General features: G+C 40.2%; 2 protein-coding genes across 4 annotated transcripts in view; one reads left to right on the top strand and one right to left on the bottom strand.

Moving 5' to 3' along the window:
- kiaa0100 (KIAA0100) overlaps positions 1-15216 on the top strand; it is a 70141-nt gene that overhangs the window by 24916 nt on the left and 30009 nt on the right. For all 3 annotated transcript variants that reach the window (XM_022246267.2, XM_022246264.2, XM_022246263.2), the window contains exons 36-39: positions 632-709; positions 1469-1540; positions 2226-2320; positions 3468-3630. In XM_022246267.2, the coding sequence (XP_022101959.2) occupies positions 632-709; positions 1469-1540; positions 2226-2320; positions 3468-3630 (408 nt within the window). The remainder of the gene's footprint in view (positions 1-631; positions 710-1468; positions 1541-2225; positions 2321-3467; positions 3631-15216) is intronic.
- LOC110985321 (uncharacterized) lies at positions 4590-14644 on the bottom strand. Its single transcript, XM_022246271.2, has 3 exons — positions 14184-14644; positions 11276-13061; positions 4590-7546 (listed from the first exon to the last, which is right to left on the bottom strand). The coding sequence occupies exons 1-3, from the start codon at positions 14411-14413 to the stop codon at positions 5549-5551; spliced, it is 4014 nt and encodes a 1337-aa protein (XP_022101963.2). The 5' UTR covers positions 14414-14644; the 3' UTR covers positions 4590-5548.

Below are 15216 nucleotides of genomic sequence, written 5' to 3'. Positions count from 1 at the left end.
ATGTGCATAGCGGGTCATGCTGAGCTGTCACCCAATAGGATCCTAATGAAGTCATGGGGAAGTGCTCAAGCCAGGCACCGGACCATAATACCATGGAAAAGTACTGTTACCCAAACCATTTTGACTTTCGTCGTGTCCGTGAATTCAGCCCCAAAATGGTCATGTTGAACCATGAAATTTAAGGGAGAGTTGGCCCCTCATGACATTCGAGAAATGAAAATGAAATGTAAAAAAAAAAAAAATTTCACAAAAGAGATCATTTTTGAGCGTGGATCACAGTGGTATCATCAGAAGGACTTCTGCACATTTGGTGCATTTAATGGGCAGGTTCACTTCCTGGATTGGTTGCACGATTATGAAGAGAAAATACAAAATTTTTCTACAATCATCTTAAGACAGTGGGCTACTGTACACATTTAAGAATTTTTAGAACAAAAGCTTAAATAATCTTAGAAATCAGTGTGAAATTGTAATTTTAAATGGGACGTTTCTTTTATTACGATTTTGCACGTTCTTTTTTTTTAAAAAGTGGAAGAGGCACAAAGGCCATCACACACATGAACGTCAGGCCCCTTCTGCCCTTTCTTGCTTCATTACTGTAACCCATATTTTTGTTTTATTTCCTGAACAGAAACATGACTCATATGCAGCCTTCCGTTCGCAAAATCTCAACATGAACATATCGCTAGATATAAAAGGATATGAACAGGTAACATCAATCTATTGTGATTGTCATATGAAGACCAGGTTTTATTGACTTGTTTTTCCTCCAAAGTGCATACTTTCACTTCCCATACTCATCTTGAAGTTTCCTGTCTTCTTGTCATCCAATTTACTCTGGAGTGGATTCAGATCCGTGCACCAAATCTTAGTTTTTCTACCTAAAACGTGTGCCTTTTTTCCAGTCAGTGACATTTCCTTGGAATTGTTTGACATTTAACAAACTTAATACCAGAAATATGCTGAACTTCAAAACAGAATTCCTTTTGCATTTTTTTCTTTTCTTTGAAGTGAAACCCAGTTAAAATTTTGTAATGTTTCCCTGAAAAACTTTATGCACACCCATTTATTTCAAAAGGCCAGTGTTTTGAGGGGATTTTCTCGTATGGTTTTTTTTTCTTAACATACTGCATTATCTTTAAACTCTTTTATCATTGTTTCCTCTTCCAATTTTTGCCTGTCATGACTCCAAAGGTTTCGCATATTTCCAGTTCTCTCCAGATCAAAAATCCCACAAAACAACTTTCCCACAAGGTCTCATATGATTCACCATGCTTTTAAGCAAAATGATAATTTTTTAATAAAAATTATGAATAATTCATCAAAGGGCATTTCACACCAAGGGTCAATGCTCTTTTGTCAATATTATCCCTGCCGAGTGCATGGATGTGGCGCAGTTAAAGTAAAAAGCCCTCCCTTTAGACAAGTCTTTTGCTTTTGAATTCATGACGAAAATCTCCATTTTCAGGAAGGGGAGGAGCCAGACATCGCAGGCGCTTTGTTCTATAGCACGACCATGAGATGGCTTCAGATGTTCCAGGTTTGCTTTGTTTGTTTGTCGGGCTGGATGTTTGTCTGCTTGTTACTGTCCACATTCTGAATTACGTGTACCTCATGCACAATAAAGTCAAACTAAGGTGATGAAGAGCAACCCTTGAAGATTTGCTGATGAAATACACACACACCCTTGTTCTTTGCTTTCTAGCCCTGGCTAAGTCCAAGCAAAGTATTGTCGTCCTCTAGATTCAAGCCGGCTGTGAAATTACAGATTTAACCATATGGATGACACCATAGGTTACAGAATTGCATGTCTAGGGTCACGTGGCACAGGGCCAAGAGGAAATGTTCTTCTCAAAACAAATATGATGTAGTTTAAATATCATTTGAAATACCTGTATCTGTGTACAACTGTGACATTCTGCTGTGTTCTGCACCCTTTTGTGAAGAATAAACGAGGCTTTTTAACCTCAGATTATGCATGCATGTCATTGGGTAAAAAGTTGCAGGTCACCTATCACTGAACAAACCCTTTCCTTTATTTAGCACCGAAAAAATTTTGTTTTTGAAACCCACTGGTGTGCTGTTGGTGTGCTAGATTCAAGCTGGCTGGTCCAGCTAGTTTTTTGCTAATTATGCTTCAAAGGCTCTAAAGAGCAGTGAATTTTACAAGAGTTTGACATGAAAGGGCAAAGCATGTCATCCAAATCTTTTATCAACAATAACAGGCAATCAGTTTTGTGGGAGCGACCCGACCAACTAGACGAGGCAAACTGTTCAACAACACCAGGCCAAGGAAGCCTACGCTTGGGAGACATTACAAGTAAGCCTTCAGATCACTACTAAAGACATGTCCAAGAAGACATCAGGGGTGTGTTTTTGGCAGTCACATCTAAGATTTGATGTTTTTTTTTTTCTTGGTTAGTTGGTTGGAGGATTGAAGTATTGCATCCTCACATATTCTCTTACCAAATTGAAAATGCCCACGAAAATCTCAGACGAATTACAGTTCAACCAATTCTTGGTCATGACTACCAAAACGCACGCTAGTGTTGCAGTGGCAGCCGTTGTTGTAGTGCAGACCTTCACGAGATCAGATACAAGACCAGTCACCAGATCAGTCAAAAGTAACGGGGGACAGTGACAAAGGAGTGCTCTTGTGGTTGGGTTCTTAACAGTGAAAATTTTTGACTAATTAATTTTTCATATAATCGGACAGTAGTATTGAGTATAACATGGCAACTTTTATGTTCCAGTTCATTACATTTGAAAACCATCATTTTCCCATTTATAATAAACAAAAAACCCACAGTATACCCACATGCTTAATACTGTAAGGCATCATGATCATACTTTGCAAATTCAGCAGAAAAGGTTGAATCAACCCTGAATAAATAGTGCATCAGTACACATTCAGTTTGTGCCCTTTGTTACGATATGAACATTGAAGTCCTAGCCAAACTGGTTGCTTTGATTGTTAACCACTTCCTGCCAAGCCTTTTCCATATTGATTCTGCAAGACTTCCCTGTCTGCCTGTGCAGTTATGCCTCTGTCATTTTTTAAAGTTTCAATGTCTAATTGAAGTAAAAAGCAATTAACTTGTGGTCACTGATGTCATCCCTTTACCGCTTTCCAGCTGGCCCACAGTACACAGGCAAGTTAAATAGTTTGTGGGATTGGCTCAAAACCTTTACAACAGGAAAACACAACACTGAATTTTGCATTATAGTAATACTTGTTTCCATGGGAGTCTGATACAGAAGTGGACTAATTTTAACACCATTCAATATATTTGATTGTTTCCTAGATTGTAATCACTTTGTTATCAAACGAAGTATGTATGACTGTAGTAATGGAAATAGCATTTGGGGGGAGGGGTTAAATGTAGTGCAAAGTAACTTGTCTTGTGATGTATTTAACGTTACATTTTAAGGTGTAATTTTGACCAATTTACTTTTGCCCATACAAGGAACATTGACTTCAAGGCCAGCTTCCCCACAGTGACTCTCAATTACTGGGCCTCGGTGGCAAGGCAGAGGGGTATTGAGATGTGCTTGGGGCAGGGCAGTCTGGGCTTCCGCTACAATCTGCAGCTGAATGACGTGCCAGACGGACTCATCCACAGGCCCAACGTGAGTAGAATCTTGATTTGATTGACTAAGAGACAGAGTAGCGTAGCACAGAATTTTGCCAAGCGTGCCAAAAGTATTTGCTTTGCAAAAACCGGTCACTGGACAAAATTTGCAAACAACCAATGCATAGATCTCTCAAACTCCAATCTGACAGGGCTTCATATGTTGAAATGGTGCGTGTGTACCATAAAGTAGTCCAGGAAACCAACTGTGAGAATCGCATATCTACCAAAGGAAAGGGAACTTGCTTCAAAAAATACACTCATTACTTGATTACAATAACACAGTGTTGCAGCCACATGTGCCATTTTTCTTGTTAAGATCGTTACAACAGGAAGCATACAACTGGAACATGATTTAGCTGTTTAACTTGTGGTTTCCTATAAAATAGGAACAGGTTGAGACTAAATGTTTGAAAGATCTTTTTAATACCAAAAAAAAAAGAAAAGAAACTTTTGACCAAATTCCCTCTTTAGTGTTGATTAAATTAATTGTGAAGTGGGGGCTTAAAGGAAGGGATTGCCTCTTTCTTTCTTTTTTTTTTTTTTTAGGCCTACTGAACTAGGACCAAGGCCTAGCTATTAGTGGTCGTTTGCACCATGAAATTTAAGCTGTCTATTCTCCTGGGTTGAAGTTGATTTCCTTTTGATGGTCCACATACTTACAGCTTTTCGTGACATTTTCTTCTACCAATAGCCTAAATGTGTCACCGAATGTCTTTGAAGCGGGCCTTCCATCTTATTCAGTTACATGTATATATTACATATTTATTTTTTACACAGTTTGCCTTATATGTACAAAAGTTTATTCTGAAATGTACTCCAAATATCAGAAAAGGTGACATTCATAAATTAGGCTCAGAATTTGTCATGGGATGTCACATTGTGATGCACTTGAACAAATTTCAATAAATTTTCAAGTCCAACCTCACAGAATTCTATGAAGTCCACAAATTTGGGTCAATCATTATAGTATCTAACTTTATGTTTTCATAACCAGTAACTGTGTAATGAAAGAAAATCATAAAACTAAAGATTTGAGAATAGATTTTGAACATGCCAGAATTTCACTTTCTTTGTAGTATACAATATTACAATTCAGGCATGCAACTTTTCTGTGGATCAGCTGACTTCACCCTCATATAATTAAGAATTGAAAAACACTGTACAGAGTCTTGTAAAGATTGGCATTTTTTCATTTTTGTCAATGTCCAAGTTGCATGCCTGACAGTTACTCAAGCAAGTGGATTCATCCTGAAATAAAATTGAAGTGAGCTTTATGCTGGGGACATGCTGAGATAGTTGTCATTAACAATGCATTGTCGCTCTCATTAGTATCTTCAAAGCACTACTCAGCACATTTGATCAATATGGCAACCATTATTGGCTGTGCCTCCCCTCCAAACTTCCTGCATTGATTTAAAGATTAAATCACTCATTACTTGATTACAATAACACAGTGTTGCCAGCCACATGTGCCATTTTTCCTGTTAAGATCATGACAACAGGAAGCATACAACTGGAACATGATTTAGCTGTTGCATTTAGCTGCATTGCCATTGATGTATTTTCCAGAACATACTTTCTTGCTGATTTCTCTAGCGCCGTTCATTTTGCTGCCACATCTTGTCATCTTAAGGGGAATCATTTTTAGGTTGGCATAGTTTAACTGTCCTCGCCTTCACCTTCAACTCTGTGGCCCAGGGTTCAAGTCTCACCCAGGCCAACATGTTGATTGGATTTTCAGGCCCTACCAAATTCTGGTTCCCCGGATTACTTACTCTGGGTTTTCCTCCCATATCTCAAACGAAAAATTTCGTCATTGTTTTCTCCCTGACGTCTTCAGGGAGAATGGTTTACCACTCATACAGGTAGGGCTTTACCTTGGTTAAAGATTAAATCATAGAGCACTGGACAAATCAAGTTTCAGTCAAGGGTTTTGACCGCCCTGAGCAACGAAAGATTTTCACAGAATGCTTTGCAGCTATCACCAATTCACCACCAGTTGTGAACGTGATACCCCTCGGAAGTCTGCAGTCTATCGTGACACAGCCGAGATAAGCAGCGTCAGCACTGTACTTGCGAATTTCGGCAAACGTCCCTCCTGTTTCCACTGCAACATAGATACTGCCCTCGCTGTCACAACACACCCCTGTCGGTCCCCACTGCCCTTGGAAGTCACCGATGATGTCCAATGAGATAACCAGGACACCATTGTAGCTTACCACAAGCAACTTCTTTCTCTTGTAGTTGGTGTAGATGAGCCGTTGCTGGCAGACAGTCAGATAATTCCAAATCATTGGAGTTTGGATTGTCTTAATGTGAGAGCCATCCAGGGTGTGGAATGATAGCTGCTCTTTGTACCTATATCCCACTGCTATCACATTGTCATCGTCCACGATAAGGCATGACCTTGTGCTGTCTTTTCCCACACTTGGTGTAAATTGGTGGAGCAACTGACAGTGTTTGTCAAAGACCTTGACTGAGAGACCATCCAGAATGACAAGGAAATCATTCTTGTTTCCCGCAACATTGCTTGCCTTGATTGAGTCGGGGAGGCTTAGTTTCTGTGGAATGTTGGGGGTTGGTGAATTGCAGTTTGGCGAGAATGAAATCAACTCTCGCTGCCCAAAGTCCACAGCAACAATTTTGTCCTTGGCGAATGCCGCAACGTAATTTACAAATGCAAACTCTGTCTGGTTTGGTCCAAAGGTTTTCAGATCAGTTGTTAGTTTCCAACTCTCCTCGGGCCGTTGCCTCAGCAACTCTACTGGAGACTGATGTTGTGGCTCTTCTTGCAGCCTCAGATCTGCAACTTTGGAATTATGGCTCTCAATCTCTTTGGCAACTGCAGAAGGCAATGAAGACAATATTGAAGACTGTGTCTTTTCTCTTTCTTTTGGTTTTTGAAATGTCGTGAAGTCCCAAAATTCCTTGTGAGTATGTTTCCTGTGCCTTGCTGTTCTCGAGGATTTGACCGAGGTAAAAGGCTGCAGTTTGACTTCATCATCCAGAATAAGTCTTCCAACTGACCCACACCTCTCACTCTCTTCAAAAGTCACAAAGCTTTCTTTCTCAGGTACTCTCATGTGCTGTTTGGCCATCAGTTCTACCAGTTTGCCATCAAGTTTATGCTTGAGAACAAGGAGCATGTGACTGTCAGCTTTACTGTCCAGGCAGTTGATTTCATCTGACATACTTTGTAGCTGGTCTGCCTCTTTTTTGATTGTGATTTTCGCTGCTTTCAGTTCCTCGACTTTGTCTTGATAAATATTATTCAAATCTTGTATCAGGTTGTCCTTTTCCTTTCTGATCTGTTCAACCTTATCAGGAACCCTTTCAACCTCCTTATCAGCTCTCTGGGACACCTTTCTTTTAATTTCGTCAAATTTTGCCTGAAGTCTCCCATACCACTTGTCTTGCTCAGTCCTAGCTTTGTCCAACTCAGCAACTGCTACTTGCAGTTTTGAAACCAGTCCTACGATACCTTGCTTGCATCTCACTTCAGGATCAAGTAGACTGACAATAGACTGCTTTGAGAATTTTTGATGTCGAGTGCAGCAAATGGTGCACAGTAGCTGCTCACAAATGACACAGTAGAAGTGGATGCTCTCCTCTGGATGTTCTCCACATTTCAGTGCATTACCCTGGAGCTTTCCTGCATCAGATACCTCTCCTGATCGGAGCTGGGCCAGCGTGCGGATTTGATGCCACTTGAGTATTGCCCAGCGCTCATGCATTTGCTTGCAGTGGCCGCAGATGAAGTCATCACAGGTCAGGCATCTTGCAATTGCCCGGTTGCCCTCACTGCAGGCTTCGCACTTGATCGCTGGGACGTGTCCTCGGGTCAGCAAATTCGCCATTATCAGTGGGCCGTGCAATAACTCTGTACTCATCTTACGTGGACTCGAGACAGTCTAAAACAGTTCAGTTAGAAATTTTAATATAAATGCTGGAGGTTCAGAAGAATGGGGAATGTTACAGAGTAGATTATTAATAGATGAATCCAAATGACTGAAACATCGGTAGTGTTGATAACAGCCACCTATGAGTTAAACACAAAGTAAAAGTTTCAAGAAACGAATACAGTTGTGAAATTCCTCCAAGGCTGGAGATTTTCCTGCTTTCATTGTACCATTATGGTGTGAAAAAAACCTCCAATGTTTTTGCATGAACAAGAGTGTTTCATTTAAGATTTTCTTTGGTGGAATAACTCATTGTAAAAATCTTGGACTCCAGGGTGTTGTTTCTTTTGTTAGGAAAATTAGGGCCGACTTTTGGAGACCTTTTTCTGCCCCAAGAGCATTTTAAGCCCCCACAACACAAGTGAAATAATGTGTATTTGTCTCCACAACTACGGAACAAGTGTGTCTGTGTGTGTGTGGGTGGGTATTAAAGTTGAGTTGTGTTTTCGGTTGTGTGTTTGGTTGTTGTGTCTTTTTTTGGGGGGGGGGAAGAGGGCTAACTTCTCCATATGTACGTCATCATGTTATGTTTGGATTAAAAGTGTCACAGGTGGTGTTACAAATTCAGAGTATCTGCATGCAGGATGGTATCAAAGTACATGTATTTCACTCAGGGAATAAGAAGTTAGTGCTCTTGTAATTTCATACAGCCATGTGGTCACTCCAGAGTAGCCACAAACTGAGTTTATCTTCATCTTGTAGTGATAAAAAACTTTACATTCTTTAAAGTTTGTTCAATTTTTGAAAATTTCACAACATTATCCAAAGTTACATGTAGGAGAAACCTTCAGGATCAAACTTGAGAGACCATCCACCACAAATGAAGAAAATACTTTCAAGGGTCAGTACTGTCTCCCCCTATCATACATGCACTTCCCCGTCTACTGCAGCAGGGCTGATTTCATGAAATTTCTCTTAGGAAGGATAACTTGTCCTTACTTGCGGCTCATCCAAGTATCGATTTTACCCAACTTAAGGCACATTGAACACATCCTGACATTCTTTTGATTGCAATACTGTTGAAATTCATTTTAAGATTGATCTGAGAGTTGTCATTTCTCATTAATCCATATGTCATTTTGTATACTGTCTGGAAATCATTGCTGTTAAAGATGAGTATTGTCCTAGAGATGTATATGTAACAGTTTTGATGAAGAAAAATTCGTTGGATGCCAGCATTTGCTCATCTTTGTGAAACAGAATGATGAACATGATGGGAAGGATAAATGACTCAATTGCATCTTGCATAGAACTACATGCGTTCAAAATGTATTGGAGTGATATTTCTGGTGAAAATTTGGCTTTGCACTTTTTTCAACAAACGTTTCATCAAATTTAAAATAAACATTAACAGGGAAACAGCCATCGAATTGATAAGGTTGATACATGCTGCTTAAGATACATGCAGGTTTGGTGGAAATGATCTCTGAATCTGCATGAGGAAATGTACATGTATGTCTCAGTTTAAGTCCTTACATGAGTTGCAAAATAAAATGAGTTCTGTGAAACTGGCTCCTGCTGGTTTTTTTTTATGGGGGAATGACCTTTTTCTTCACCCCAGCCCCAGGAAACTGTCTGTTCTGTGCCCTCTTTTCTGTCTTGTAAGTGTGCAGCCACGGGTGACAGCCACACACATCCAGAACAATTGCTGGGCTTCCCTTTTTTATGGTTGTCAAATTGTTCACAGTATCACCAGAATTGAGCAACCTTTTCATTGAAACATGCCAAAAGCGAGGACCTGTGTCATTCCCCCTCTATGTGATAAACAGCCAAGCCATAAACATTCTCCTTTCCCTTGTTGTAGTCAACAAATTTCAAGAAATACTTTGTAATTACCAGCTCCATATAGTGTGTTGATAGTAAGCAATCAACCCATTCGAATTTCTTCAGCAACACCTGCATACGTGTACTTTTTAAAGGTTTAAGTCTGCACTCTGAGCATATTCTGTCATTTTTGCTCTTTACCCAAAGCCTGATGGGTGATACATTCAGTCAGTTTAAAAGTCAGTGCCCTTGTAATGTACATGTATTTGTACCCTTCTTCACGGGATAGTAAGCACAAAGCCCATGTTCAACAGGTGATTATCTTTAAGTGAATAAAGTAAAAGAGACTTACCCTTTTTTGGTGCGTGAAAGCTGTGTCAGTCCCAAATTGTCAATGAACCAATTCCAGAACCGTTGCAAGAGGCTAAACAACTGTACTTCCTGAGCAGTTCTTAAAAATTGAGCAGGAAGTACTTGTACATAACACAAATTGTCAAAGCACAATTGCCAATTTCTATTTTTGGACTGAATCAAACCGAAACAAATTCCCCTACATGTATATGCAGGGTTCCCACGACCTGGAAAAGTCATGAAAAAGTCATGGAAATTTGTTTTTATTTTCCAGGCCTGGAAAAGTCATGGAATTTTGTAAAAATGACTAAAGTCATGGAATATTTCAAACATACATGTGATTTCTATTATCAGAAATAAGTGCATAAAATGCATGATTTTATTCACAACTTTAAAAGTCCGAATTGTCCCAGAAGTTGTGTTATTGGGTCATGGATTTTCATAATTTGGTCATGGAAATGTCATGGAATTTAATTGTCCTATAGGCACAGGAACCCTGATGTGTTGGTTATTTTTTTGTGGGCAAAGAGCTTAGTGTGCCAAAGTTGAGTGCCGAAGATTGTATTCGTGCCGTGCAGAGCACATTTCACCTCTGTCAATACTTACAGTAAGTTACTTGCCCATTCATAACCACCCACTGGAAGCCACAAAGTTTTTGTACTGCATACAAAGACATGTATAAAAGTCGGTCCTTTATTTTTTCAATGACATGCTTTCAAGTGTATATGTTTGAATGTTCAGATTCGTGAAGTGTCAAATGTTTACAAATTAACCACTTCCTGCCGAATGGAATTTGCATATACAGGACAAGTTCTCAAGCGATTTTCAAGATTTTCTGTTTTCAAAATTCTTCAAAAATTCATAACTTCCTTACTAGACGCTTACACCCACACAGATGACTGTCTGGTGAGTATTCTAATCTAACAGGCAACTTCCACTGATGCCCAAGTATTGCAGCCAGGCCTGCATCCCAGTAAAGAGAGCCCAGATTGTGCGGTGTTGCATAATTTCCTCTGTTCCCAAAATTGGCCCAGTGCATTGCTGAATGGCAGTGGGGTCTTTTCAAATGCGGCCAGATTAGCATGCAGCCGTACCGTATCGCTCATCGCTGGAGTGCTGGAGCGCTTTTGTCCCTGCTGATAATCTGCAGGCACCTAATGCCACAAACATTGGTATACTGTTTCAAAACAATGACGGATTACCTCCACTAATGTCAGCATGCTGTGCAGAAAAACATTGGCAATTCCCAGCGGTTCGGTCTTTTGTTCCGAATACAGTCTTTTGTTACAAGGCCCAGCTCCTTTGTCCGATTTTGGGCACCGCGGCTATGTGTACAATCCTAAGGTCCCCAGTACCAGGAACCCTGGCACCAGGTGGTTAAAACAAATCATGCAGGAAAAACTGCTTGTTGTACAATGTACTTTTGAGCATACCGGCAGTTGGTTCCTCCTTTACCGTACAAGTTATTTCAAGCCTTCACTTCTCGTGTAAAATACTTGTACATTTGAAATGAAATGAAAATGCATGCAGTTTCCACTGAGTATCTCTAAGAATTCAGCCTCTTTAAGCATTATGATAGATTTGTATGCAGTCTGTTGCAGCCACCAACAGCTGACCACTGCCTGAGAAGGCTATGCCAGAGGGACCATTGCAGTCCCTGATCACACATCCCTTGTGCTCACCATAGGGGCTGAAATGAAGGATGGAACCGGAAAACAAGGATTCTTGAACTGCAGTGTAAATGCTGCCATCTCTGTCACAGCAGACACTTCTAAAACCAATTGTGCCAGGGACAGTGTCAATGGAAAACAGCATGGCCCCGTTGCAATCCAAAGCCAGTAACTTATTGTTCTTTGAAGAAGTGTAGATGAAGCGCCGTCTGGAGACAGTCAAGCAGGTACCCATCATTGGAGCAGACACTTTTCTGATCGGGGAGCCGTCCATGGTATGAAGGGTTATCTCCTCACTTTTCTGGTAACCCACTGCTATTTGATTGTCATCATCCACAGCGATGCACGTGGGTTCATTATCTGGACCCTTGCCAGTTGTGAACTGGTGCTGCTGATACTGGCCATAAAAGATCTTAACCATTGAGCCATCCAGAACTAAAAGCTGGTCTTGCCTGTTCACTGAAATGCACCTTGGCTTCTTTAGATACTTCTTATGTAGACACCGGTATGTGGCAGAGAATTGAGCGCCCATGGGTGTGATGGAAATCAGTTCCCTCTGTCCACTGTCTAGGGCCACTGTCTCACCACTAGAGTACATTGCAATATCAGTCAAGGATGAATTGACATTGTAGAAATCTGCATATTCTGTTTTCAGTTTCCATGTCTGTGTTACAGATGCTTCTCTAGGACCGGCTGATGTTTTACCATTGGTACACATGTCTGCTTCTGATCTCTCAAACAATTTCTTTTGGGAATCACTTCCAGTGTCTGTGACCAGCTGTGGGTCTTCAGAGTCCGTGAACAGCAAAGTATGAGACAATTTTTCCGGTTGATGCTCTGTCAATTCTCTGAGGTTGTCCAAAAGCTTTGGCTTGAGTTCAAGAATCTCGTAGCAGCTTGCTTCGCCCATGATCCTGTGCACATCATCCAACTTGTTCTGTGCCCAGGCAATGAAGAGTTGAGGCTTTTTCTGTTCAGCTATTGTAACCAGCTCTGTGATGTCCTGTATGCATTTGTCCAGTGCTTCTGGTATTCCAGCAAGGGAATGCTCGGTGGATTTGTGGTCCAGAACTGTGCAGCTCGTGCATATCAACTGCTCACACGTGTTGCAGTAGAAGCAGAGATTCTGACCTGGATGCTTTTCACATTTGGGGATTTCCTCTCTGAGTTTGCTCTTGTATATGAACTCTCCTGATTCCAGCTGAGCCAGCGTGAAGACGCCATGTGACTTCATCACAGACATGCGGTTGTGAGCCCACTTGCATTCCTGACAGAGCAGAAGGTCACAATCCATGCATTTTGCAATGGCCTGTTGCTTTTCGGTGCAGTTCTGGCACTTGATCTGTTGTCGCTGGCCTTCCAGTAGCTGTTCCATCAGGCCGACTTCTTCCACCAGAGCTCTCAGTGTGAAGTTGGCGGGAAGGCTGTCCATTTTCATTGTCGTGGTTTGATGCCTACAGAGAGGGCATGCCACCGTGAGCTTTAGCTCTCTTCTGTGCTGATCGATGCAGGGCCTGAGCTGCTGGATGCATCGCAGGCAAAAGCTGTGCAAGCAGTCCAAGACTCTTGGGTCACTAAAACGACAGGAGCAGATGGGACATTCCAGGTGACCCTCACTAATTTTACGCAGGATCGATTCTGCTGTGATTCTTGATGCCATCTGGATGTCAGGAATACACAACCTGTAGAATGCAATGACACCGTACATAGTTGAAACACAAAAAAACCTCTGTCCATGTAGGAACCCGTGAAAAACTACTGTTTATGGGTTGTATGGGAGCTGGGCAAGGGCAAATCTAGGGTCGGGTGCCAGAAAGAAGCCAAAATATTTTGTATTTTAAAAAAGAAAAAAGTGAACAATCATAAAATAATAAATGAAAGGCAGTTTTACTGTCTATTTTATTCCCCTTCTAAAAGAGTATAAGAAGCCCCCAAATGTAGCCACACCCTTCAGATAGGCAGTAACCGGTGGGTTTTGGCAGATCAAAACTTTGGTTCTGATCTTCTGAATCCCCCCTTGGAAAGGCTACCCTACTGAAGTAAACACAGGTTCCTGTACAGTTGTCGTCACTGCGCCCTTCAAAAAATCACAACAGCAAAAAGAGCATACTTGAATAATGCATTTCAAGTGCTGACAATGTCTACTAACCAAAACTATTTAAGTCCACAGCCTTGGGATGTTTATTTGAAACATTGTTTGTGTTGTTTTTAATGTAAGCTGTTTATTATGTTAAAATTTCCCTAAAACACTCTTTATCACATTTTTCTTTTTCTTCGTCTGGGAAGTTGTTAAGCAGTTTGCCGACGACCAACGTATATCGTTTATGTACCAACTTTGGATTACTTTGCTGACCAAAGCTCTAATTGCCAACTGATAACTTCATGCTCAATTTCTTATTTTGTTAAGGCTTCCATTAGCGTATACAACCTGTTCTAAATTGCATATGGCTGTTGGGACTACAGCAGTGAGTCCAGAATGTCTGACCATTTTAATCTTTGTACACAATTTGTTTTTCAAAAATAAGATCTAAAGGGAACTCCAAAAAGCTGCTACAGGAATTAGCTGCAAGATAGATTCAACTTTCTTCGGTTTTGGCATGCGGTTGCCCACTCCGAGAGAGAAGTCATTGTATTTCTTTCAATTTAAGACTGTTACCCATAAACAAATTGATACTGATACCACACACACACATAACAAACACATAAACATGAGTCATACCAAGAGATATGCTAACATGCAAGATATAAAGCCATGAAGATGATTGCTAAGACTCAGCCCACATTTTCCGATTGTTTTCACCTACCTCTCTTTCGAGAAATGTTTTTCTGCTATGGTTGAAACGTGGTCTTGCGCTACTATGCATACATTCAACTCAAACTTATTAAAATATGAGATAAGCTGGCGGATAATGGTTGTTCCAATCTGTTTTCCCCCTCTATCCCACAACTCATGACCCTTTTGACCCTCCGGATCATTGCATGCTGCACGTAAAGGCCTAAGTCTATTGTACGAGGCACAGGTTCCATTTTGCATGGTTTCTGGCACAGTACAAAAAACTCTGTATTATTATAATTGTGTTGTACGAAAGCCCTGTAATGCCATCAAGTACATATTCAAATATTGAAGTATATTTTTCAAAGTCTCCATTCTTAGGAGACATGTTTTAGCCTACTTCGATTTGACAAGATATGTTTTTTCCAAAGTTGGTTTGTTCTAATGAAATCTGAATCGAGAAATATCGTTTTTATTTTGGGCAAAAAATTCTTTTTACAAGATATTTTTGATGAAGTTTGTTTTTCATGAGATATGTTTTTTCCAAACTTAATTTTTAGGGGACATACATTTTCAGGCTTCTATTTATTCCTCACTGGGACAAATTTTAAAAATATATAACTCATAATAACAAAATTAAAGAAAATCCCCTAAAAATGAACTTGGAACAACATATCTTGTAAAACCCATTTATTTCCAAAAATAGAAACAATTTTTCTATTTATAGATCTTACTAGAACGACTCAGCAAATATGTATCCCAAACAAACAAACTTGGGAAAAATGTGTGTCGGAAAAAATGAAGTTAATTAAAAATACACTTCACAAAAATGGTCTTGGACAGATTCTACTTCACTTTTTGAAAAAAAAAAACAACTTGATGGCATTCCAGGGCTGTCGTAATATTGCCTTGGTGTTCAAAGTCCAAAATCATTCTCAGTTTTAACTGACATTGTTTTCCAGGAATAGTATACAGTTATTCAGTCTGGTGTTGAAGTGGTGGGTCACAACTATGGTGGGTGTTTCAAATATTGAAGCAAAATTAGATATTTAGAGACATCGGCA

The sequence above is a fragment of the Acanthaster planci genome, linkage group LG09 (genome assembly GCF_054643075.1).
Source record: "Acanthaster planci isolate LZ-2023a linkage group LG09, COTS_SCS, whole genome shotgun sequence".
NCBI lineage: Eukaryota > Metazoa > Echinodermata > Asteroidea > Valvatida > Acanthasteridae > Acanthaster > Acanthaster planci.
This window is presented reverse-complemented; position numbering and strand designations above follow the sequence as displayed.